The sequence below is a fragment of the Daphnia pulex genome, chromosome 5, assembly GCF_021134715.1.
Source record: "Daphnia pulex isolate KAP4 chromosome 5, ASM2113471v1".
NCBI classification, from domain to species: Eukaryota; Metazoa; Arthropoda; class Branchiopoda; order Diplostraca; family Daphniidae; genus Daphnia; species Daphnia pulex.
The window spans coordinates 7,365,342-7,385,844 of record NC_060021.1 but is presented as its reverse complement, the minus strand read 5'-3'; the positions used below and the strand labels follow the sequence as shown (position 1 = coordinate 7,385,844).

General features: G+C 38.2%; 8 protein-coding genes and 1 long non-coding RNA gene across 13 annotated transcripts; 3 read left to right on the top strand and 6 right to left on the bottom strand.

Moving 5' to 3' along the window:
* Nucleotides 1-658: 658 nt before the first annotated feature.
* Nucleotides 659-2,828, bottom strand: LOC124193589 (carboxypeptidase B-like). The gene is made up of 11 exons (XM_046587496.1): nucleotides 2,667-2,828; nucleotides 2,382-2,594; nucleotides 2,221-2,317; nucleotides 2,010-2,157; nucleotides 1,824-1,929; nucleotides 1,704-1,761; nucleotides 1,579-1,645; nucleotides 1,274-1,509; nucleotides 1,127-1,211; nucleotides 929-1,040; nucleotides 659-855 (listed from the first exon to the last, which is right to left on the bottom strand). The coding sequence occupies exons 1-11, from the start codon at nucleotides 2,732-2,734 to the stop codon at nucleotides 789-791; spliced, it is 1,257 nt and encodes a 418-aa protein (XP_046443452.1). The 5' UTR covers nucleotides 2,735-2,828; the 3' UTR covers nucleotides 659-788.
* A 479-nt stretch (nucleotides 2,829-3,307) lies between these two features.
* LOC124193588 (carboxypeptidase B-like) lies at nucleotides 3,308-6,652 on the bottom strand. The gene is made up of 12 exons (XM_046587495.1): nucleotides 5,452-6,652; nucleotides 5,159-5,374; nucleotides 4,997-5,093; nucleotides 4,774-4,921; nucleotides 4,596-4,701; nucleotides 4,464-4,521; nucleotides 4,328-4,397; nucleotides 4,026-4,261; nucleotides 3,861-3,945; nucleotides 3,747-3,781; nucleotides 3,603-3,679; nucleotides 3,308-3,503 (listed from the first exon to the last, which is right to left on the bottom strand). The coding sequence occupies exons 1-12, from the start codon at nucleotides 5,517-5,519 to the stop codon at nucleotides 3,437-3,439; spliced, it is 1,263 nt and encodes a 420-aa protein (XP_046443451.1). The 5' UTR covers nucleotides 5,520-6,652; the 3' UTR covers nucleotides 3,308-3,436.
* Nucleotides 6,653-7,178: 526 nt separating this feature from the next.
* LOC124193592 (serine/threonine-protein kinase mos-like) lies at nucleotides 7,179-8,689 on the top strand. The gene is made up of 5 exons (XM_046587499.1): nucleotides 7,179-7,697; nucleotides 7,762-7,975; nucleotides 8,036-8,195; nucleotides 8,271-8,435; nucleotides 8,494-8,689. The coding sequence occupies exons 1-5, from the start codon at nucleotides 7,340-7,342 to the stop codon at nucleotides 8,647-8,649; spliced, it is 1,053 nt and encodes a 350-aa protein (XP_046443455.1). The 5' UTR covers nucleotides 7,179-7,339; the 3' UTR covers nucleotides 8,650-8,689.
* Nucleotides 8,637-9,168, bottom strand: LOC124193595 (U6 snRNA-associated Sm-like protein LSm5). Its single transcript, XM_046587503.1, has 3 exons — nucleotides 9,049-9,168; nucleotides 8,792-8,989; nucleotides 8,637-8,718 (listed from the first exon to the last, which is right to left on the bottom strand). The coding sequence occupies exons 1-3, from the start codon at nucleotides 9,079-9,081 to the stop codon at nucleotides 8,680-8,682; spliced, it is 270 nt and encodes an 89-aa protein (XP_046443459.1). The 5' UTR covers nucleotides 9,082-9,168; the 3' UTR covers nucleotides 8,637-8,679.
* LOC124193593 (peptidyl-prolyl cis-trans isomerase H-like) lies at nucleotides 8,985-11,870 on the top strand. Its single transcript, XM_046587500.1, has 5 exons — nucleotides 8,985-9,136; nucleotides 11,006-11,170; nucleotides 11,237-11,413; nucleotides 11,479-11,571; nucleotides 11,643-11,870. Exons 1-5 carry the CDS (start codon nucleotides 9,104-9,106, stop codon nucleotides 11,838-11,840), a joined length of 666 nt encoding a protein of 221 aa, XP_046443456.1. The 5' UTR covers nucleotides 8,985-9,103; the 3' UTR covers nucleotides 11,841-11,870.
* On the bottom strand, nucleotides 9,908-10,958 carry LOC124193597. Its single transcript, XR_006874315.1, has 2 exons — nucleotides 10,396-10,958; nucleotides 9,908-10,280 (listed from the first exon to the last, which is right to left on the bottom strand). It is a non-coding gene; the product is annotated as an uncharacterized LOC124193597 (long non-coding RNA).
* LOC124193583 (probable phosphorylase b kinase regulatory subunit beta) lies at nucleotides 11,848-17,826 on the bottom strand. 5 transcript variants are annotated; one of them, XM_046587482.1, is made up of 22 exons: nucleotides 17,674-17,815; nucleotides 17,345-17,409; nucleotides 16,929-17,137; nucleotides 16,735-16,870; nucleotides 16,455-16,671; nucleotides 16,187-16,383; nucleotides 15,963-16,122; nucleotides 15,706-15,903; nucleotides 15,571-15,639; nucleotides 15,168-15,494; nucleotides 14,846-14,854; nucleotides 14,514-14,574; nucleotides 14,315-14,442; nucleotides 13,902-14,247; nucleotides 13,558-13,839; nucleotides 13,372-13,494; nucleotides 13,233-13,321; nucleotides 13,027-13,160; nucleotides 12,798-12,965; nucleotides 12,526-12,730; nucleotides 12,313-12,456; nucleotides 11,848-12,245 (listed from the first exon to the last, which is right to left on the bottom strand). In XM_046587482.1, the coding sequence occupies exons 2-22, from the start codon at nucleotides 17,365-17,367 to the stop codon at nucleotides 12,036-12,038; spliced, it is 3,435 nt and encodes a 1,144-aa protein (XP_046443438.1). In that variant the 5' UTR covers nucleotides 17,368-17,409; nucleotides 17,674-17,815; the 3' UTR covers nucleotides 11,848-12,035. The 5 variants fall into 5 exon arrangements, with proteins under 5 accessions (XP_046443438.1, XP_046443439.1, XP_046443440.1 ...); XM_046587483.1 differs by having other exon boundaries at nucleotides 17,345-17,443; nucleotides 17,674-17,813; XM_046587484.1 differs by lacking the exon at nucleotides 17,345-17,409 and having other exon boundaries at nucleotides 17,674-17,826.
* Nucleotides 17,827-17,873: 47 nt separating this feature from the next.
* LOC124193594 (prefoldin subunit 1-like) lies at nucleotides 17,874-18,618 on the bottom strand. Its single transcript, XM_046587502.1, has 3 exons — nucleotides 18,468-18,618; nucleotides 18,149-18,400; nucleotides 17,874-18,077 (listed from the first exon to the last, which is right to left on the bottom strand). Exons 1-3 carry the CDS (start codon nucleotides 18,504-18,506, stop codon nucleotides 17,976-17,978), a joined length of 393 nt encoding a protein of 130 aa, XP_046443458.1. The 5' UTR covers nucleotides 18,507-18,618; the 3' UTR covers nucleotides 17,874-17,975.
* A 180-nt stretch (nucleotides 18,619-18,798) lies between these two features.
* LOC124193591 (methionine aminopeptidase 1-like) lies at nucleotides 18,799-20,500 on the top strand. Its single transcript, XM_046587498.1, has 7 exons — nucleotides 18,799-19,099; nucleotides 19,156-19,331; nucleotides 19,385-19,607; nucleotides 19,676-19,807; nucleotides 19,887-20,030; nucleotides 20,104-20,169; nucleotides 20,264-20,500. Exons 1-7 carry the CDS (start codon nucleotides 18,889-18,891, stop codon nucleotides 20,428-20,430), a joined length of 1,119 nt encoding a protein of 372 aa, XP_046443454.1. The 5' UTR covers nucleotides 18,799-18,888; the 3' UTR covers nucleotides 20,431-20,500.
* Nucleotides 20,501-20,503: the final 3 nt, after the last annotated feature.

Below are 20,503 nucleotides of genomic sequence, written 5' to 3'. Positions count from 1 at the left end.
TATTGTTGAATTGAATTATGTGAGATTATATTGTTTAAAATGTTTTAGAAAAGAATTGTCTTAATTAACTTAGTTTTCAGCCTTAGACCTTCCACCTCACTACTATAATTGAGATTGTGAATTTGTATTTGATTTGATTTTTTTTTAAAGATTTATTTGATGGAATTTCCTTAGTACGTGCAAATCTGGCAGCGCCCCAGTGGTAAAGATATGAATTTGTTTGTTTATGCTTTAGAGTTTATGTGTAGCTTATCAAATGAAATTGGAGAAAAAATCAGGTGACTTTGTCTCGCACTTGGACCTTTTTATTTACCGTACCTATTTTTATATGTGCAAGGAGCATGGCGTTAGAGTGGGGCGAATGCATTCTCGAGATCACGTGAAGCTTGCCGTCAAATTCCCACCTTTCGTACAACACATACAGTTTATTTTTTGGTGTATGTGTTTCTTGTTTAAAAATATCTTTTTTTCCGAACACAGTATACATCACGTATTAAACTTTTTAAGAAAGAATAGAAACATAACGTAGAATAATTCGGAATAATTTTCTTCCGTATGTTTTCAAAAAGGTGCCCTTCATTTATTTCACCATTTGCAATAATATTTTATTGTCTAGTACTAATTTTGTCCTTCTATTAAAAAAAAAACAACAATTTCATAAATGTGATAACTGTGTATTAAGGAAACATTTTTATTTAAATTGAAAAGCCAATTGTTAATTTCGCTATCCGTCAACACAAATCAGATGCGGCAATCAGATGCTGAAACGTTAGTTTAGGAAAATCTCTTTAGAAAAGAGATTCGGCCATAACCTTGATACCTTCCCAGACCTCCTCGTTATTGGGGAGAATTTGTCTATAATTTCACCAATAAAAGTTGATTTAAAAATCGATACTTTATAAAACAGGGACAAATCATTAGTTTATACCTAGCGGGAAGTTGGAATCCGAAAGTTCCTTCGTCACGCATCTCGACGGTGTACGAAAACGGAATACCGGCTCCACCCTTTGCCCAGTCGTCACTGCCTCCAGAAGCGACATCTGGAATTATGGACAGAAAAATTGTGGTCGGAAGTCTTTCATTTTGAGGCATTTGAAATTCATTTGAAAAGGGAATTTTTTCTTACAGAGTACGTTGGTGGAGGATCCAATGGTGTATTGGGTTCCGTAGACGGCGGTCAATTTGTTGACAGCTGATACAGCCAAGGTGTACTGAAACAAACGAGTTGATGAGAAAATGAATTCATTTGAGCCAAAGAGCTTAAAGTTCTTACGAGCTGGGTGTAATCATCTGGCAATGCGGAGGTGTAACCCCATGGAGTGAGCCAGTACTGGCCGTAAGAGTGGAAGGTCAGGTACATCTCGGCTTGACCAGCGACGGCCAAAATGGCGTCACGGACATTTTGCGACTCGATCTCACTGAAAGCGGCTCCACCGTGGAAAGTGTCGGAGCATCCATTTGCACTGCTGCCACCCTCGTTCCAGTGGAAACCAAAATTCCTGTTCATATCTTTATGAGGAGTAATTATAACAATGAATATTTTCCCATTATTTTTAAAACTGTCGCATTCAAATTTACCTGTGCCGATGCAAGGAATGCCGCCGATTCCAGCATTTGGTTTGCGGTTCTTGCGCCACAAGCGATCCTGCCAAAAACGAAATGAATTACTCGTATACATTTTACTCGTAACAAGTATGACATACCCCGTTTGTGTCATGAGTAAATTGGTAACCATCTGGGTTGATGACGGGCATGATGTACCTAATAATGAATGACAATCAAGTTTCTATTTCCAGAATAATAAATCAATGCAAGTAAAATACCAGTCGACATTGTCAACATATTGGGGATGGGCGGCGTAGTTCTCAACCAATTCGTTGATCAACCAGGTGACGAAAGCAGGTGAAATCCACTCACGGGCGTGAATGCCTAGGAAATAAGGAAAGAATCGGATCGTCATTATCAGTCAGAGTTCATTTGTTGTTAGCCATTTTTGTTTTTAAATTTACCGCCATCGACGACGATCGCCTTTTTGCCGGTACCACCAGTGGAGATCTTGACCAAAGGCATATCCCTGTTTTCGAATGTCTTGCCAATGCTGGAAACTGTTACCTTGTCGGGGTGGGCAGCGGCGATTTCATTGATGAAAGCTGTGATCTATTAAAATCCGTCGATTTCAAGTTTAAAATTAATTCATTTTGAAATTTGTCGCTTGCTTACGGCGTTGAAGTCATAGTAGTTGTCCCAGGTAACGGAATAACGGGGAGAACCGACGCGGGGGACAGCCACTTGCTCGTCGCGAGCCATATCGAGAACGCTAATTTAAACAAAAGTCATTAACAAAACCAGAACATAAGCAAAGTGCTTTAATTGATCGTTACGTCTGAACATTGACCATCTTGACTCGATATTCCATGCTGTAAGCATGCATCAGGTCAACGAAGATCGAGACGTATGCTGGTGGAACCATGATGTCTGTAGAGTGACCAATGGTACGCAAGTCGGTCCAGAAATCGTAAATTTCGCTGTCGGAGAGCCGGGCAAGGGCGTCGTACGAAGCCGCATCCTTTGGCGTTACCTGGAACAGTTGATAGCTGCAAACCAACCGAATAAAGTTAAATTATTTTATTCTTACATTAATTTCTTGTTTTGTTTCGCATATTTACCCATCATAACGCTTCTGCGAAGCAATGGCCGAAGCCGCTAGGACGGACAAAAGGATCAAAAGCTTCATGGTCGTCTATAGAGAAACACTGAAAACGATCCAACGTCTTTTTCATTAGTCGAAATCCGTTTTATACTCAATTGTCGATGTGGCGCACTTTTGTTTGTCGTATCAGTTCGAGTCCCGTGTCCTATATCTGGTTGTAACTGACTCCAAAAGCTCAAAGGCTCGTTATCGTGAGTAAGCAAGTTTAGAAACGTCAATCAGGCCAATCTTTTTCACATGTCAGACAACGTCAATTTGTTATGTACTTATGTTTATCACAAAATGGACTAAACCGGATTGCACTGTTTGTATACACAATGCTGGACGGTTTTACCAAGAGATAGCTTGCGTTACCTCGTGATGTGATCCAGTACCACCTTCGCTCTCTTTGCATTTTTGTAACAAGCATTATTGGGTAACGTGCTTCACTACTCGTAGCCCATTGTGCGTACACAAATGTCTAAAACAGAATAAATTATAGTACGAGAGATATTGTTGCATTCACGGTCTATTGTAACTTGATTTGTTTTTCAAAGTTTCAGGAAGGTTTGAATTCTTCCGGGAAATTATTCGTAAATATTTTTACACAAGTAAAGGTCGTGTCAGAATTTCCAATTGTATTTAGTCATCCTAATTGTAGTAATGACGATTTTAAAATGATAGGTGATGCAATATTTTCCGCTATCGTAAATCCATCGATATTTGGATGCTGATTGAGTTAACTCTTTAAAAGAGAGACTCCGCCATCACCTTAATGCCTTCCCAAACCTCCAAATTGTTTGGAAGAATTTGCCTGTAATTCATCAAAAGCAGTTAAGAAATTGCATTGTTGGGGCGGAAGGGGGGGGGGGAGGCTAAACTCATAATGGTTCATAGTAACTTCTGATTTTACCTGGCAGGAAGTTCGAATCCGTAAAGGCCTTCATCGCGCATCTCAACAGTATACGAAAATGGAATTCCAGCTCCACCCTTTACGAAAATGAATTTAAAAATAATTACTTGTTCTCTAATAGCAATGTATAGATTCTAGTGCAACCTTTGCCCAATCGTCGCTGCCTCCAGAAGCCACATCTGAAATTATTATAACGAGGAAATAAGTAGATAGGTAACAAAATTCAGGCATTTGAAAGTTAAAAGAAAGTTTCCTTACAGAGTACGTTAGTCGAAGATCCGATGGTATAACGGGTTCCGTAGACAGCAGTCAATTTGTTACAAGCTGATACAGCCAAGTTGTACTGAAAATTGTTGAATCAAGATTTAGTCGATTCACCACTTGGCAAGTTGAGTCCATACTAAACCAGTAATTAATCCTTACAAGCTGTGTGTAGTCACTGGGAAGAGTAGCAGTGTAACCCCAAGGAGTGAGCCAGTACTGACCATAAGCGTGGAAGGTCAGGTACATCTCAGCTGGACCAGCGACAGCCAAAACAGCGTCACGAACGTGTTGAGTCTCTACCTCGCTGAAAGCGGCTCCACCGTGGAAAGTGTCGGAGCATCCGTTTGCACTGCTGCCACCCTCGTTCCAGTGGAAACCAAAGTTCCTGTTCATATCTTTTCGTGGAATGATATAGGGACGTCAATATGTTGCACATTATTCCGGCTTTTACCCAAGTTTACCTGTTCCCAAGCAGCTGCTGCCACCGATTCCGTCGTTATTTGGTCTACGATTTTTGCGCCACAAACGATCCTGTATAATTTAAAGATTTAGCGACTCGTTCCTTCCCTCATGCGGTCATTTTATACGGTAACTTACTCCGGTGAGTGCAAAAGTAAATTGGTAACCATCTGGATTGATGACAGGCATAATGTACCTAATATTTTTTTTTTTTTTATCAGCATTGAAATTAGTCAACGGCTATTTCCTGAACTGTAGTGGAGTATATACCAGTCAATATTGTCAACGTATTGCGGGTGAGCGGCGTAGTTCTCAACCAATTCGTTAATCAACCATGTGACGAAAGCAGGTGAAATCCACTCACGGGCGTGAATGCCTGAGTACGGAAGACAACTTGCACATCAGTATTTCACAAACGATTTTTAACGCTTTCGTAAATCAAACTTACCGCCATCGACGACGATCGCCTTTTTGCCTGACCCTCCAGTGGAGATTTTGACCATCGGAATAGCTCTGTTTTCGTAACTTCTGCCAATGCTGGAAACTGTCACCATGTTGGGGTGAGCGGCAGCGATTTCGTTACAGAAAGCGGAAATCTTGATAAAATTTCAAAACAAACTTATTGGTTAGATTTCGCAAATAGTCGCTTAGCCTAATATATTAATTCTTACGTCGTTAAAGTCATAATAAGTGTTCCAGTCAACAGAGTAGCGCGGAGTGGCAACTCGGGGTGTACGTTCGCGTTCTTCACGAGCCATATCGAGCACACTGGTGACGAATTATAGCACGCAAAATTTTACATTAGAATAGGAAGACTATTAATAGAATATTACGTCTGAACATCAATCATTTTGACCCGATATTCCATGCTGTAAGCGTGCATCAGGTCGACAAAGACTGAGACGTATGCTGGAGGAACCATGATGTCCATTGCGATGTCGATTCCTCGAGGTGCGATCCAAAAATCGTAATTTTCACTCTGCTCGTAGAGCTGGACCATAGCCTCGAACGAGGACTGATCCTTTGGCGTTACCTGGAACAATTGGTACCTGCGAGGAAAAAACAAAAGACATTTTAAAAATTTGGAAATTGAAAAAGATGTTTGGAAAGACGAATGAGTGTATACCCATCATAGCGTTTCTGTGAAGCTATGGCCGAAGCCGCTAGAACGGACAAAAGGATCAAAAGTTTCATGGTCGTCTGGAAAAATACTGGAACGATCCAATGTCTTTTTCACTAGTCGACATTCATTTTATAAGTTTTGATGGCGCATTAGCTTGCTGTCAGTTTCCCTATCGGTGATCCACGTTTTATTACTGTATGATGATCTCAAACTGTCCGAAAGTTTCCATCGCACTCATTGCTATCATAAGTCATATAACTCATAAGTAAGCAAGCCTAGGATTGAAATGTCAATAATCCAAAAGTGTTTGTATTCCTTGCACGATGTGCTCCACTGTTTTTCGTAGCGTGAACTCGGACATTCCGTTGTTTGTATAGCTTCCCGTTGGATAATTTTATCTTTTGATGTCTTATATCTTTGTTCTAATCTGAGTGATGTGTTTCAATACTTGCTTTGCGTCTATTTGTGTTTTGTCGCTTTTCTCAACAACATATGTGACTGAATTTGTCAAACCCAATAAAATACACGAGTTTGATTAAATTAACAACAGTTAAAATGATTAAATTGTTCCATTGTCCTTTGACTTCTTCCATTGCGGGTGTATAACTAAGAAATCAAGTCACACATTTCTTCTCGACAAACGGGGATGGCGTAACTTTTTTTTTGCGTTAAAATTTTAAATTCAACATGCAAATAATCCATCAATGTGTGAACAAAATTGTCAAAATTATACTTGATCTAAATTTATAACTTTCACAGCATGAAATAAATTTGTTTGAAAGTAAAATTCCGATTTAAATGCCAAAATGCACTTGCAAGCCGAGCTGTACCCACTGAAAGCAATAAGAAGCGGCTGGTCATTGGATTTACATTCCACGATTCGATTCCTTCAAAATGGCTTCTGAGACTAAAACGAGAATTTCATTCGAGGGTTGGATAATCATCACAGCTGTTGTTTTAATTGTGGCCTCTGCAATCGGCATGATATACGTTGATCAAGTTAATCGAGCCTCGATAGAAGAATGCAACAAACACATCGACTGCTGTTCGTCGTCCCTGAATCCGCAGTCTGCTCAAATGAAAGCAGATGAATCCTTGATCCGTGCCGCACCTGATGGTAAATCTCCACCGGAACTAGAACTCCGCCCAGGAACTTCCACCGGAACTCTTCAAACGAGGTCCGTTCCACCTGAAAGAGGGGAAGCTACTATCGTTCCCCAAAACAGAAATTAAAAAATGATTCCTTTCTGTTCACCTGATCTCACAAATTTCACAAGTCTTTTTCACTCAATTAAAATTTCGTCTCTATGACTCAATCGAATTCCGATGTGACTTGTCTGAAGTAATACATGAATTCTTCTAATTTAATGTTTCTGATCCCTTTCATTAACTTTATAGATTTTTAAAATATAATATATTCATTTAAATCACACATCACATTTAAATTAAGCAAGGAACTTAATCACACTTCTATGACTTAATGCAAAAGTGCTCAAGAATAAAACAAACCAACAAGAGATGTACACGAAACATTTTGTTTGTTATTTCCAGGTTGGTTCTGTGGAGGCAAATAAAGGAAAAGCTCGTCAGGTTCATTTAGTCGAAAATTCACCCCAAAATGGCAAAATTTACCGATTTTACATTTGCAATTAAAAAAAAAAATCATGCTGATTAATTATTCCATTATTATGTTTTTAAAAATGATATGACAACGTCGGGGACATTAAGTAAACATACGGAGTGGGTTCGAAAAACACTTTTAAATTAGAATATTTTTGTCGAGGTGGGTGTATCTTGGAAAAGGTTTTAGAAAACGTTAAAAAGAGACAGTGTTTTAGCTCTCCCCCCTTTTTTATTCTACAGGGCAGTTTTGGGTTTTGGGTTTCAAGACATGTCACGATCTCCGTGTGTCGCAGCTGCTAGTTTGAAAAGCTTTTTACCTATTAAAGATTTTAAAAGTCCCAATCATTTGAAGTTGAGTCCAGTTCCAGCTGGTCACACTCAATATCACACCTTGTTATCACCTTTTCCACAGTGCAACCCCCAATCCACACCTTCATTATCCCCATCATCTAGCCATTTTAACTTCAATAGTCCAAATAATTTTTTTCAGAAACGAGATAGTATTTCACTTTCTGTTGATAGTCCCCATAGGCTGCTTTTTGCTTCAAAAATTAAGACCACTCTCAACTCATCTAATGTACTAGGACGGGGAAGGTTTGGTCAAGTTGTGTTGGCAAAGTATAAAGGTAATATGATCGCTTTATCAAAGTTGAAAGCCTTAAAAACCAGTACTGTAATTTAATTTTCCAGATGCACAAGTTGCTGTTAAAATAATAAAGAATGCTGCAAAAGAACAGGTCAATGAAATAAATGGGGAAAAGCTGTCACATCCCAACATAATCAGCACTCTTAAAATAGAGAAAGTTGATGATGATGTTCTAATTTTAATGGAACCTTGGGGTTCCCTTAACCTTCAACAACTTCTTAGCATGTCTTTGAAAATTCCATGGGGAGACATTCTCAGGTATTTAATCAGACTTTCCCCAAATTACAATTAGATTAATGGTATACTTTTAATTTACAGCTATTCGACACAATTAGCCATGGCTCTTGAATATTGTCATGCAAATGGAGTGCTGCACCTTGATGTGAAACCTGCTAATATTATGGTGAAAAGTGAAAAATGGATTAAATTGGGAGACTTTGGAAATTCTGCAAACATTCATCAGCTTGATTTATTCCAGGTTAGTTTTATCTTGTCATATCTTGATGTGATTGAAAATGGATGTAATTTGTGTTCTATTTAATTTCTGTTTCAGTACCAACAAAGAGTAGGTACAGTTTCTTACTGTTCCCCAGAAATACTTCAAGGGGATGTTCCCTCAACAAAATCTGATGTCTATTCCTATGGTATAACATTATGGCAATTTGAACACAATCAAATACCTTTTTCTGACTTGGACTGGCCCACTGTAGCATACCTGGTATTTCATTTTTAGACTTTTTATGTGATTCATTGTTAAGTTTCTTGTTGGTTATTAGGTTGTTGCCAAGGATGAAAGACCAGTCCTCAATAGTAATTGTAATGAAGAAGAAACAACATTTAGTAAGCTTTATCAAAGCTGTTGGCAACCAAAACCTGAAGACCGCCCAACTATGTCAGAAATTGTAAATATTCTCAAGGATTTGAGTGAATGATGTATTGTCTTTCGAAAATTAAAGAAAAATTCATGAATGAGCTTCTGGTCCCTCTCCACCAGGAACTAACTAAATATCAATCATGAAATGGCTATTAGTTCAAGTAATAAGACAATAAATTATGTTGCTATAGCATCCTTACCATAGTTATGTTGTTTCCATTCAACAGGATCTGGTCTAGCTTAGTCACACGTCTTCCTTCTGGAGTAGATTCAAATTCTGACACATCTTCCAGCACCATGTTGACAAAATCGTCGAACCCTAGCAAAGTTCCCACTATTTCCTTGTCATTCTTCATGATAATGTGGATCCTTGAACCAATGCATTTATCAACCAACTCCTGTATACCACACCAAATTTAGGTGAAGATTTAATTGCATAACTTTAAAAAAGTATTACCAGAGGTAAAAGCGTGGGTACTGGTGCAGCCATTTTATTTAATTAGAGGGAAAAAATGAAATGTCTTCCACGCCAACTTCGAAAATTTGTAAGTTAAGTTTGGTAAAATCTATTGCACTCCGGAGTCCGGAGCGCTCTAGTGTCAAAAGTGGCTATTGCACTCCGGAGTCCGGAGTCCTCTAGCGTCAAAAGTGGCTATTGCACTCCGGAATGGAAATATGTAGTACTTTCATTTGGCGACCGATGGCATTCTGTTTCTGTGTTTTGAAATTTGAATGGTTTAGATTTTTTTTCTTTGGAAATTCAAATAAAATGTATTTATAACAATCATATATATTTGAATATCACTAATAAATAAAAATAGTCAGTGTATAGAAAGAACTTTTATTTCGTTATCGTTAACTTAGCTAGAGTTTAGAGTACAATGTCCAACATTGAATCAGTACCTTAAAATTCAAATTGTAAATATAGTTAAGTGTCTTGCAACAGGAATAAAGTAGAATTTATAAACATTTCAATTCAGGGTGATATTTCTTGTTAACCATTTCAATTTCTCGCTCTATTTGCTCAGTGTAAGGATTTATACACGTTATAAACGCATATAGTGAGTCACCCTTTGTCGCCCCTTACCTGCCTGAAAGTCGAGCCGGAGTTCTCAGAACGGGGCTTCGAGGGGTTCTTTGTGACCTTCAAACGCATTGACCAGCAACTCACTATTTCTGCTGATTTACACGTAACGTGTGATTCAGCTGATTTCACGCTATAAACCATGCAATGCCCGTGTCTCTTATTCCAATAAACTAACAGCTAAACACGTCTTTCATATCTTGAAACAAAACAATACAAAACTAAGTTAACATGCAGATGCAGTTTACTTTATTATAGTGAGAATATCAAAAGACATTTTAACTGAATTGTGAGTGCGAAAAAATACTTGGTATTTTCGTGTTCAGTTTCACTCGGTGCTTTGTCATCACATGAATGAACTGACAATGAAAAAGTAATTGATTTTAAGGGGAAAGAATTAGCACATGGTGCGGCGTCAATCAAAGATCCTTTAAGAGCGGAATATGGAAGCGCCTTGTCCTTTGATGATGGGTTGCTTTAGGTTCCAACGCCGCGGAGATAATCATAAACAAAGTTAACCACTCCTCTTTTTGACTACCAGTATTTTGTAACATCTATCTCCCTTATGTTGTAAAAAGAATATTCCTCGACGATGACGAATGGTTCTGTCACGAATGTAAAAAATAAATACCTTATTATGTAGCCTCATGTATACAAACCCAGGATTGAACTGATTATGTGAAATATATTGTGTTAAATTTGAGTAGAAAGTAAACCTACTGTTTTTGTTTATACACACTCAACTTCTTTCATTATTAAATGATATCGAAGAACATTCTTCTTATGTGATATAAAGTCATGATCAGGTCGTAAACGTAAAGAAATAGCGAAAACCCCTAATCCTGCAAACCTTAAAACTTTTATAGATGAAATAAGTAAAATCTCACTTTTCAAACATGATCCTTTTTTTTTCAAAATGTCAAACACTAATTTCTTGAAGGCATCAGGTTTGTTTTTCATTTGGGGAAATCTCAAAAACTCATCACATGCTGTTGACCTGTTGTACGATATTGTAACAAAGGTGAAACCACAGATCAGTGCATAACTCCCTCTTCTTTCACACTATAATTGAAGCTTGAATGAAAGACAGACTCTGAACTCAGGCTGAATGGTATTTATGTTAAACACAGAATCAGTCGTTATTTGCCATTCGTCGCCATAAATTTCCGGAGTGCAATAGCCACTTTTGACGCTAGAGGACTCCGGACTCCGGAGTGCAATAGCCACTTTTGACACTAGAGCGCTCCGGACCCCGGAGTGCAATAGGCGTGACCGTTAAGTTTTGACAGCAGACGAAAACTGAAAACTGAGCTTCAGCTGTCGTTGCTAGGTAACCTTGGACGCTCATTTGTCAGCTCGTAGTCTGCTACAAAGCTGTAACGACCAACATAACGTGTGCGTTCGATTTAAAATGCCGACATGGAATCAGATTCAAGGGCAATTGAGGCATCCTAATAATCCGGTGGTGTTCTTGGATGTAACAGTTGGATCAACAGTAAGATTTTATATAGCTTATTCCATTTTCTTAAACATTTGTTTTAATTATAGTGGTTGAAAACAGGATATTGGACGTATCATCATAGAGCTGTTTGCTGATGTTGTACCAAGGACAGCTGAGAATTTTCGGCAATTCTGCACAGGAGAATTCAAACGAGACGGGTTGCCAACTGGTTTTAAAGGGACATCTTTTCATCGGATCATTAAGGATTTCATGATTCAAGGAGGAGATTTTCTTAATGTAAGTAAAATGTTTAGTAAAACATTTTTTAGTTTGGTTTACAACCTGTTAATTCCTTAACATAGGGAGATGGAACTGGTTGCTTAAGTATTTATGGTGATACTTTCAATGATGAAAATTTCAACTTGAAGCATGATTCCCCTGGACTTCTATCTATGGTAATTAGTTTGCTCAGATCTTAATTAACTTTGAACTTCACTATTTATGTCTGAAAATGATTTTGTTACAGGCAAATAGTGGACGAGACACAAATGGCTCTCAGTTCTTCATAACTTGCTCCAAGTGTGATTTCTTGGATGGCAAGCATGTTGTATTTGGCAGAGTTCTAGATGGTTTACTCGTGGTGAGGAAAATTGAGAATGTCCCTACTGGGCCGAACAACAAACCCAAGATTCCAGTGTCTGTATCCCAATGTGGTGAGATGTAACAAAAAATTAATACATGATTCTTTGTATCATTTCCTAGTGACAACAAAAGAAAAATATTTTCACAGCACACATGCATACTTATGCATTTGCTACAGGGTTTTGAGGGGAAATGTCACTTAAGCACATAAATAGATAACAAAAAATGTGCAACAGGTAATTGGAGCTAGGGCCATTCTACTATAATTGAAGTATTCTTATGATACTCGGCAAGATTCCTCCGAGTCATCAATGCACTCAGTTCCAAGATCTCCACGAAGTACAGTGTTCACTACAGCACGAGCCAGGTAACCGTTTGTCGTAGCTGCAGTCGCGTTGTAAAATTGGGTAAGTCCAGGATCAATACTACTTTTTTTATGAGTACCATCGTTACTTGAAATTTTCGTATCTATTTCTGTTCCAAAGTCCTGTGAAAACAAATTAGTCCATTAAGTACATTAAATTTGATTATTTCGTGATCCGATCTACTGTTACCTTCAGAAACATAGCTAAAGCTTCAGAAATGACAAAGTCCAAATCAAGTTTCATTTTAAACCGTAATTCAGGATTTCGCAAAAGGATAGTATTGACGATACAAAGTAATTCGACGACTAACTGACGATATTCAGGACGAACGATCTAAAAACAAACAAATGTTGTTATCAATAAGCTTTGGCGAATGAAAGAAGTTTAGTTTTAAGTCATTACTTTAAACAGCATATCTTCAACTAGCAAGGAGAAATTAAGCTCAGACATGGTCATGTGGGATAAAGTGGGTTCTTGGGCTAACATATGGCCCTGAACGACAATTCCACCAGGCGTTTTCTTCAAGACATTCCATACTTTTTGATAGAATCCTTCTGGGACTCGAGCAAGGCATCCTTCAATTTGGCGGCGCTTGTATGGCGTAAGTCTTCAAAAAGCAGTAATATTTGATACAAATTCTAATAATTGATTGAAGAAACCGTTAGAATACGTACTGCAAACCGAATTGGTTATCATCTGCTGTCCAGTTCTTAAGATGTAGGACCCGAAGGAGTAACCGACGAATCTCACTGGGACTACGACTCTCCAATGGTTCATGATTGCAGTCCTCGTCCGTATCCGTTGGTACAGCCAAGTATAACCGAATAGCATGTAATATCCAACTATCCAACAAGTTAGTAAGTTCTTTTATTTTTAAAAGTAAAAAATTGTGTTGATGCTCACCCGACTCGAATTTTAAGTATTCCAGAAAAATAATTAGGGTGGGTAGCAATCAGTCGTCCACAGTAAAGTAAAACTTCTTGTTGTAAAACAGCTTGGACAGGGTCATCCACAGGGCAATGGCGGTAGATAGCTTCCTAAAAAACCAATCAAATACTTTGTGATGTAGTTTGCTTGAGATGAAAACGGGAAATGCAATTCATGCGTACATGGATTTCGCTAGGAGTCATGGGTTTATCTAGTACGACTTCGACACCGCCAACAACTCCGACAGTGAGCTGCTTTCCATTGACCAATACTGAACAGGAGAATTAGTTTTAAAAATTGTTAAAGAGATCACTTAAATACCCGTGGTGATGAATGGTGAAATGGAATCGACAAGTTGGAAAAGTAGCGCCGAGGACAAGCGCACAGCCGACCAGTGACGAAGTGAGCCTGCAAGTCGCTTGACGTGAATCAGGCGCTCGCGAACTTGCCGTTTGAAGTAGATACAATTAACTATTGTAATATTGATATTTCATTTTTAGTTATTACCAGTTAAATTGTCAATAACAAATTCTGGGTGCTCCCTCCGCTGAATTACTCCTAAGATGTAAGCTTGTGTGTGTAGCCCTTCAACGCAGCGTAATGAGTCGATAAGTTCTGCAGTAGAATTTAGCTTGTTGAACTGCGTGAAGTCGAATTCTGCCTCTGAATACTGAAGTGCTTTTGGCACATCAGTGAGACTTTGGTAACCAATGTAGTCATGATGAACCTGACCAAACGGCTGTATGTTTAACTCTTTCAAGTCGACTTGGTTCATGAAATCCAAATGTTCTGAAACAAATATTGAAGAGTTAAACATTTTATAAAAGAAATGCTATCACTTCAAAATTTACCTATACAGGATGATGAAATCAAATTTTGAAGTCTTCCAGTGCGGACTTTGAGACCATCACAGTGACCTTTTTTTAACATTGCTAATAATTCTAACATCTCCTTAAACTGCGGATCTCGCATGTGTTCTTCTCTAATCAGAATGCACACCGTTGGGCGTCCTGAAAGTCGCCAGTAACGCCCAACAAAGTGCAATTCCGTTTTGATATCATCGATCAGTAGAGACATATCATGTGACAAGTAGAAATCTGAGACTTCGAAGATAAGTGGGTAGCAAAGAACCGTTTGTCCAGAGATTCGATAAATTTTGCTAGTTCCTAGGGCTCCAATCGGACGAGTTGGGCGACCCTGCGTTTCCGACAAGTTTTTGACATTAGAAAGCCAATTTTACATTTCTTTTGAGTAGAATTAATACCTGTAGTCCTAATCGTTTTGACAAGCCAAGATGCTCGTAGACTTTGACCAGCTCCTTAGGAGGCCAAATTTGTACTGGCTCAACTTCGTGTGGTGTCTGTGTTTGAATACCATAAGTGCCCATCATTGCTGCATTGAATATTAGAAATACGACAAAAATTTTACAGTCAATTAATTCTTTAAATGTAAGGCTGCCATACCTTGAAGCCGCATAGATTCGGCTATCAAGACGATCTGCACCACCAAATCGCTGGCAGTACCCTGTTTAGAGAAAACTTGCGAATTAGGCATTTCATAGGGACATTTTGTAGTTAGTTTGTGGAAAATCATAATTATACGGTGATTTCCCGAGTATACCGAAGTGAAAGCAATAACCGTTAGGTTTTATTTTTGTTCCCCAATGGATAAAAGTAACAGAAAGAAAATTAGAACTGAAAATTGCTTAAGTAATAAGCATGCCATGTCCAAAATTTAAAAGCGTGTTCTCGATCACAGATCTCAGCAGGCAAACATTCACAAATCTTGCACTTACGTGTTTACTCTGGATTCATTAAAATGTCCGGTCCACGTTGTTTCAGTGTAAACGAAAATAAATATTAATAAAAAATCAATCTATCCATCGATCTCAACCTCTGTTCAATAAAACAGTGGCAAAAATCCATTAGAAAAAAAAGGTCCGACTTAAGCTAGTATAAAATTCGAACGATGCGCGCACTTTTTAGTAGTAGCTCGTTAATCCAATATTTCTTTTTTAAATCGAAGAGATTCACCTCATAGTTGCTGCATGAAACAACTTCAATGCATTCAGATGACAACCTAAACAACAGCAATGCAGATACAAGATAGATAATCACCTGAAAGGCCGAATATCTGCCACCCATTTTCCTAGGACGATTATACGATGGAAGATATCGACGGATGAGGTCAAGTTCATTGACATGGACAAGTCCTTCGGCCAGTAAGGAAGCAGTAATGTAAAGCGATTGGCCCCACAGAAACAAGTTATGTGAACCCCCTTCATCGGAAGGGTGGCGCATCTGACTTCCTGGCTCCATTTTCTCGTAATCCACTGATTCTTGAGGGACGTAAAAGTATTTTGGGATGACAGGATCACCTCTATGATCATGCCTTACTCGTGCCTTAAGTAGTCTTTTGTATTCTTCAACTTGTTCTGGTAAGCCCTGATCAGTAGAAATAGAATTTTTAAATTAAGAAAGATTTCTACATTACAAATATTAATAATGATGGAATAATTACTTTGAAAAACCCGTCAATCATCATGTAAAGATAGAAGATTGGCCATTCAGATTCTATGTTTTCAAAATCCTACAATATTTAGAACAGGATTAGATGAAACATTTCGATTGTGGTAGAAAGAGAACGGTGACTAACTCGTGTTTCGCCTTCATTGTAATAACGACGGTTTATATCTTCCAAAGCTGTTCCGTAGCCGTCCCGAAGAAAGCGTTTGAACCCGAAGCTGCCTTTAAGCCGGCGAATTATCTTTGACTTAGTCCGGTTATAAAGGACATCATCATGGGTTGCGAAACATGGCCAAGAGATAGTTGGCAGTAGAGACGCATCTGTGTTCTGTAAATTACACGGAAGTTTACACGCTGAATTGAAATAAGTCTTTTAAAATAGCTTACTTTGGAACTTGATTCTCTCGGAAGAAGTGTTTCAAAAATAGAACGATTGCGGTTATGAGCGTCAATGTCGACGTAAATTACGGAAACAGACGAGCCCTTTTCACCAAAGAGATTGCAACCATTAATTGCTTCTAGCGCAGCCTTGGCCATTCCAATTGAACTGAAAGCGTGGTAAAGGAAGAATAAGCAAAAATGTTAACCCGTTATTTATTCTAGATAAAAACCTGGCATGTATTTCAGGAGTGCCGTCATTGTACTTTGAACCTCTTTGCCACAATCCAAAATCAGGTGTGCGATATGCCCGTTCGACGTAGTAAACGAGGTTCTGAATAAAAATAACTTCATCCATGGTGTAAATAACCTGAAGGCCTGACTGGATTATTTGCACGAGGAAGAGAAGATACAGAGAAACGACGTCCAACTGTAAGCAAGTAAAGTAATTCATTCATCTACGAAATACCGAAATAGTGTGAAATAAATATAGAAACATACCTGCAAATGGTTGTCCATGCACGGGTCCTGATCTTTTGTAAGAACTTGGCCAGTCTGCAGGTGATACCGAGTGTACAATGCATTCTGTGCCACTTGATTCTTTTTAAAAGCCTCTACTTTGTCCGCGACTTGCAACCAACAACGCAAGATCCCACGGAAACATTTAACAGCTGACTGTCCAAGTTCGTATGATTTACCGCGATCATCATCTATCCGCCTGTATAAAAAGGAATATTATTTTGTTTTCCAATGTCAAGTAAGGTCATTTGCAGCTTGGTACCGGTAAGCTTGGTATAAACTCCAAATGGCTGACGCGCAATAAATAGAATCTCGCACACTACCAACTTCTTTGTCAACAGTCTGGGCAGGAAATAGCCCGGTGGTAGGGCTTTGATAGTGTAATAGCTGCCGCTTAACTAATTTGAACATGGTTGAAAATTATATTCTAATATTATTTGGAAATCATTTTGTTACCGAGTCCATAGTACATATCGAGCTGACGCACTGTGTCCTCATAATTGTTTATTTTCAAGCAGGTATCAACATCCAAATCACTGGAACCTGTACTTAGAGGTTCTTGATAGGGTCCAAGAACACCTCCAAAATGAATCTTTTCTGATGCAGCTGAAATGGGATTTCCATTTGTTGATCCGTGGCCTGTATGACTGGCCAGGTATGCCTGTCTTTAGTTTTAAATAATGGAAACATATTTAAATATTTTGAATATCAAACAAACCTAAAAGTGGTTTGTTGAATTACAAAAAATAAAAGAGCAGGAGAGAGAGATAAAATGGTGCAACAAAATACCCAACAAACAAATAATGTGAGTATTCCAGGCAGATTTTAATTGGTTCATTAGGAATAAGCCATTAATCCCAGTATTTCAATACCTTTTGAGGAGCATTTTTTCCATTCTGAAACAGCTCTTCTTTCACTAGTTCACCCCTGAAATTAACTAAGAAGATCCAATGAAGTCTGATATGTCTAAACTATAAACAGCAATTTAGACCAAAACTATTAAATTTACTACAAAGTTGTGAAGACTAATAGATCACAGGTGTAAATAAAATTCCTATCATGTTCAAACTGTTCAAATTGTGCACACACACAACAAGAAAATAAAACAATTTTTTTTACAATGAAGTCGATGGAGTCATCGAACATCGACGTCATGTTTGCTTTATAACATCTTTTAAAATTAATTTCATTTCATTCCTACCTTTTGATGCCAGTCAGCATCCTTAGAAAATAAGATTTATTCAAGGCCAAAAATTGAAAACGAAAGGTCTCTTAAACCCAACTTGTTGTTGATCACTGTTTTTACTCTCACTTCAGCTCTTTCTGTGTTATTGAAGTTTTTCTCCAAGGTCAGCAGACGACTTTTGCCTTGGCCATCTATTATGTAAAAATCTAACCACGTAGTATTTTAAGCAGTTTATTTTGGTTTCCCCATAAAAATCGATGGAAACGAACAAAAAAAGCATAGACAAGTATCCAAGTAGGCAAAAAAACATTTAATCTTCAATGTTGATCCCCAGTGTTAGCATCTTTTCTTTGTTGGATCATTTCTCTAATGTTGTTCTCACTTTCTTTCAAGCTGCGCTCCAAGTATGCTTTAGTTCCCTTTTTAATTGAACAGAAATTAGAAAAAAATGTAAACAAAAATGCACAATTAAATTTAATGTAAATCTAACCTCAAGTGTTTTCACTTTCTCCTCACAGCCTTTGATTTTGTTCTCAAGGTTCGTTCGTGCTACAGTTACTTCTTTTAATACAAACATACGACCCACACTTTCATACGTTTTGGTATCAGTTGGAAGTTGACTTATTTCTTTGTCAGTTAGTTGTGCATGTGTCATACTTCTTTTGAGCGTCTCGATCTGTAGATCAGCTAATTTGAGCTTTTGAGACGTCTCGACCATTTTTTGCTGTAGTTCAGCAAATGCCTGAAAACAGTCATAATGGAATGAATATGTGATGTCAAAATAAGACAAAAATACTAAAAATAATAACCTTTTTGAGTTCAAGATCCATCTGTCCTTGTTTTGCCATTTTTTAAATATTATTACGGGTCAATGAATTACAACCGGCAGGACTATAAAAGTGACACCAGCAGAAGACAATTTTGGAATTTGGGAGGAGAGCATGACTAAACTAAACAGAGTCCACACATTTTATAAAAATCGCTATGAAAGTATTAATGTCTAAAATTTTATTTAAATTAAGTTTTAATTGTTTTAATTTTTGAACTGATTAATGTTTATTTTGATAATCATTATAAACGATCGAAAATTTTGTAAGCCACCAAGGGGAAGTGAAATGACGTCATAGTTTGGTTGTTTAGTGCTGATAACTTTGCAGACGACTATCCTGAATCGAACACGAATTGACGAACAATCGCCTTGAAGATTGAAGTGCGAAGTGTTTGAAAATAATGTCTGCAGGAGCTCTTTGTGAAACCCCAGGTTGTGACCAAGAAGCCCGGTTACAATGCCCGACTTGCATTAAACTGGGCATTAAAGGATCGTTCTTTTGTACACAAGAATGTTTCAAAAAAAACTGGAATGTGCATAAGAGTGTCCACAAGAAAGAAACAGTGACAGAGCCCGTCGCGTACAATCCTTGGCCTGGTTTCCCGTTTACCGGTATGTGAAATTATTTTGTGTTGGGATATTATCTCTATCTATAGTTTTTTTTTTAGGTACTTTACGTCCATATCCTCAGACCCCCAAACGCACCATCCCTACACACATTGCTAGACCAGATTATGCTGATCATCCTGAAGGACATCCACTTGGAGAACAGTCTGCTAGAGGAAGTTCCTATATTAAGGCTTTAAGTGATGAAGAGAAAGAAGGAATGAGAGTTGTCAGCAAGGTAATCAATTGTTGCCCATTATGAAATTTGCAATTGACTAATATTATTTACAGCTTGGTAGAGAAATCTTGGAAGAAGCAGCAAATGCTGTGGCCGTAGGGGTCACAACAGATGAGATTGATAGGATTGTCCATGAAGCCTGCATTGAGCGGGAGTGCTATCCATCACCATTAAATTATTATGAATTCCCAAAATCCTGTTGCACTTCTATCAATGAGGTTATCTGCCATGGTATCCCTGATAAGAGACCCATGCAAAATGGGGATATATGCAACAGTAATAATAATTCATTTGTTAAAAATGTTTGTGTTATCCTTGTTTATTAAAAAGATTTTATTCATTAGTTGATGTAACGGCTTACCACCGAGGATTTCATGGTGACCTGAATGAAACCTTATTCGTTGGTCAGGTTAGCGAGTCTGCCAAGAGGCTAGTGCAAGTCACATGGGAATGTCTAGAAAAAGCGATCGAAATAGGTTTGTAAGCTTCGCGCTTTCAGTTATTTGTTTACCGATAAACTCTTCATGCGTCATTTTTTTCCCTCATTCTCTATAGTGAAGCCAGGTGTTAAGTATCGCGATGTTGGGGCTGTTATTCAAAAACACGCCCAAAGCCATGGATTTTCAGTTGTTAGGAGTTATTGCGGACATGGTATTCACCAGCTTTTCCACACAGCACCTAATATTCCTCACTATGCAAGTACGTGACTTTCATTGCTCCCTACACTACTCATCTGTTAAACTTGATCAGTAACTTACGTACGTTTTCACAGAGAATAAAGCCGTTGGAATCATGAAGCCTGGTCACTGTTTCACAATTGAGCCAATGATATCTGAAGGTAAATGGTCTAATGTACTTGCCTACCGTTTCAGAATCAAAACTTTTGCATTTATCACAAGAAACTAATACTACTCAATTTTAATGTTACTTAGGTGTATGGAAAGATGAGCAATGGCCGGACAATTGGACGGCGGTTACCCAAGACGGTAAACTATCTGCGCAATTCGAACATACAATGCTCGTGACCGAAACAGGTGTCGAAGTGTTAACTCGACGTTTGGAAAAGGATGGCTTGCCTTATTTCATGACTATTCGATAAGGTATAACTGACCGCTCGCTCCCATGTTTGTGAGCATGGCGGGGATGAAATACATGCGGTATAAAAACAAGTG

What these genes read in the sequence shown, in the direction of transcription:
- LOC124193589 (XM_046587496.1), bottom strand. Translation starts at nt 2,734, where the DNA reads ATGAAGCTTTTGATCCTTTTGTCCGTCCTAGCGGCTTCGGCCATTGCT. An exon ending in CATTCCTTGCATCGGCACAG is followed by an intron (nt 1,510 to 1,578) that starts GTAAATTTGAAT and finishes CTCCTCATAAAG; the next exon opens with ATATGAACAGGAATTTTGGT. An exon ending in CAGATGATTACACCCAGCTC is followed by an intron (nt 1,212 to 1,273) that starts GTAAGAACTTTA and finishes CGTTTGTTTCAG; the next exon opens with TACACCTTGGCTGTATCAGC.
- LOC124193591 (XM_046587498.1), top strand. Translation starts at nt 18,889, where the DNA reads ATGTCTGCAGGAGCTCTTTGTGAAACCCCAGGTTGTGACCAAGAAGCC. An exon ending in GCCTGGTTTCCCGTTTACCG is followed by an intron (nt 19,100 to 19,155) that starts GTATGTGAAATT and finishes TTTTTTTTTTAG; the next exon opens with GTACTTTACGTCCATATCCT. An exon ending in AAATGGGGATATATGCAACA is followed by an intron (nt 19,608 to 19,675) that starts GTAATAATAATT and finishes TTTATTCATTAG; the next exon opens with TTGATGTAACGGCTTACCAC.
- LOC124193593 (XM_046587500.1), top strand. Translation starts at nt 9,104, where the DNA reads ATGAAATGTCTTCCACGCCAACTTCGAAAATTT. An exon ending in CACGCCAACTTCGAAAATTT is followed by an intron (nt 9,137 to 11,005) that starts GTAAGTTAAGTT and finishes TGTCGTTGCTAG; the next exon opens with GTAACCTTGGACGCTCATTT. An exon ending in CCCCTGGACTTCTATCTATG is followed by an intron (nt 11,572 to 11,642) that starts GTAATTAGTTTG and finishes ATTTTGTTACAG; the next exon opens with GCAAATAGTGGACGAGACAC.
- LOC124193595 (XM_046587503.1), bottom strand. Translation starts at nt 9,081, where the DNA reads ATGGCTGCACCAGTACCCACGCTTTTACCTCTG. An exon ending in TACCCACGCTTTTACCTCTG is followed by an intron (nt 8,990 to 9,048) that starts GTAATACTTTTT and finishes TGTGGTATACAG; the next exon opens with GAGTTGGTTGATAAATGCAT. An exon ending in ATGGAAACAACATAACTATG is followed by an intron (nt 8,719 to 8,791) that starts GTAAGGATGCTA and finishes ATTGATATTTAG; the next exon opens with TTAGTTCCTGGTGGAGAGGG.
- LOC124193588 (XM_046587495.1), bottom strand. Translation starts at nt 5,519, where the DNA reads ATGAAACTTTTGATCCTTTTGTCCGTTCTAGCGGCTTCGGCCATAGCT. An exon ending in TCACAGAAACGCTATGATGG is followed by an intron (nt 5,375 to 5,451) that starts GTATACACTCAT and finishes TTTTCCTCGCAG; the next exon opens with GTACCAATTGTTCCAGGTAA. An exon ending in CCAGTGACTACACACAGCTT is followed by an intron (nt 3,946 to 4,025) that starts GTAAGGATTAAT and finishes AACAATTTTCAG; the next exon opens with TACAACTTGGCTGTATCAGC.
- LOC124193594 (XM_046587502.1), bottom strand. Translation starts at nt 18,506, where the DNA reads ATGGCAAAACAAGGACAGATGGATCTTGAACTCAAAAAG. An exon ending in TGGATCTTGAACTCAAAAAG is followed by an intron (nt 18,401 to 18,467) that starts GTTATTATTTTT and finishes GACTGTTTTCAG; the next exon opens with GCATTTGCTGAACTACAGCA. An exon ending in AGAAAGTGAAAACACTTGAG is followed by an intron (nt 18,078 to 18,148) that starts GTTAGATTTACA and finishes TCAATTAAAAAG; the next exon opens with GGAACTAAAGCATACTTGGA.
- LOC124193583 (XM_046587482.1), bottom strand. Translation starts at nt 17,367, where the DNA reads ATGGAAAAAATGCTCCTCAAAAG. An exon ending in TGTTATTGACAATTTAACTG is followed by an intron (nt 13,495 to 13,557) that starts GTAATAACTAAA and finishes TCAAACGGCAAG; the next exon opens with TTCGCGAGCGCCTGATTCAC. An exon ending in GATAACCAATTCGGTTTGCA is followed by an intron (nt 12,731 to 12,797) that starts GTACGTATTCTA and finishes TGCTTTTTGAAG; the next exon opens with ACTTACGCCATACAAGCGCC.
- LOC124193592 (XM_046587499.1), top strand. Translation starts at nt 7,340, where the DNA reads ATGTCACGATCTCCGTGTGTCGCAGCTGCTAGTTTGAAAAGCTTTTTA. An exon ending in TGTGTTGGCAAAGTATAAAG is followed by an intron (nt 7,698 to 7,761) that starts GTAATATGATCG and finishes TTAATTTTCCAG; the next exon opens with ATGCACAAGTTGCTGTTAAA. An exon ending in CCATGGGGAGACATTCTCAG is followed by an intron (nt 7,976 to 8,035) that starts GTATTTAATCAG and finishes TTTAATTTACAG; the next exon opens with CTATTCGACACAATTAGCCA.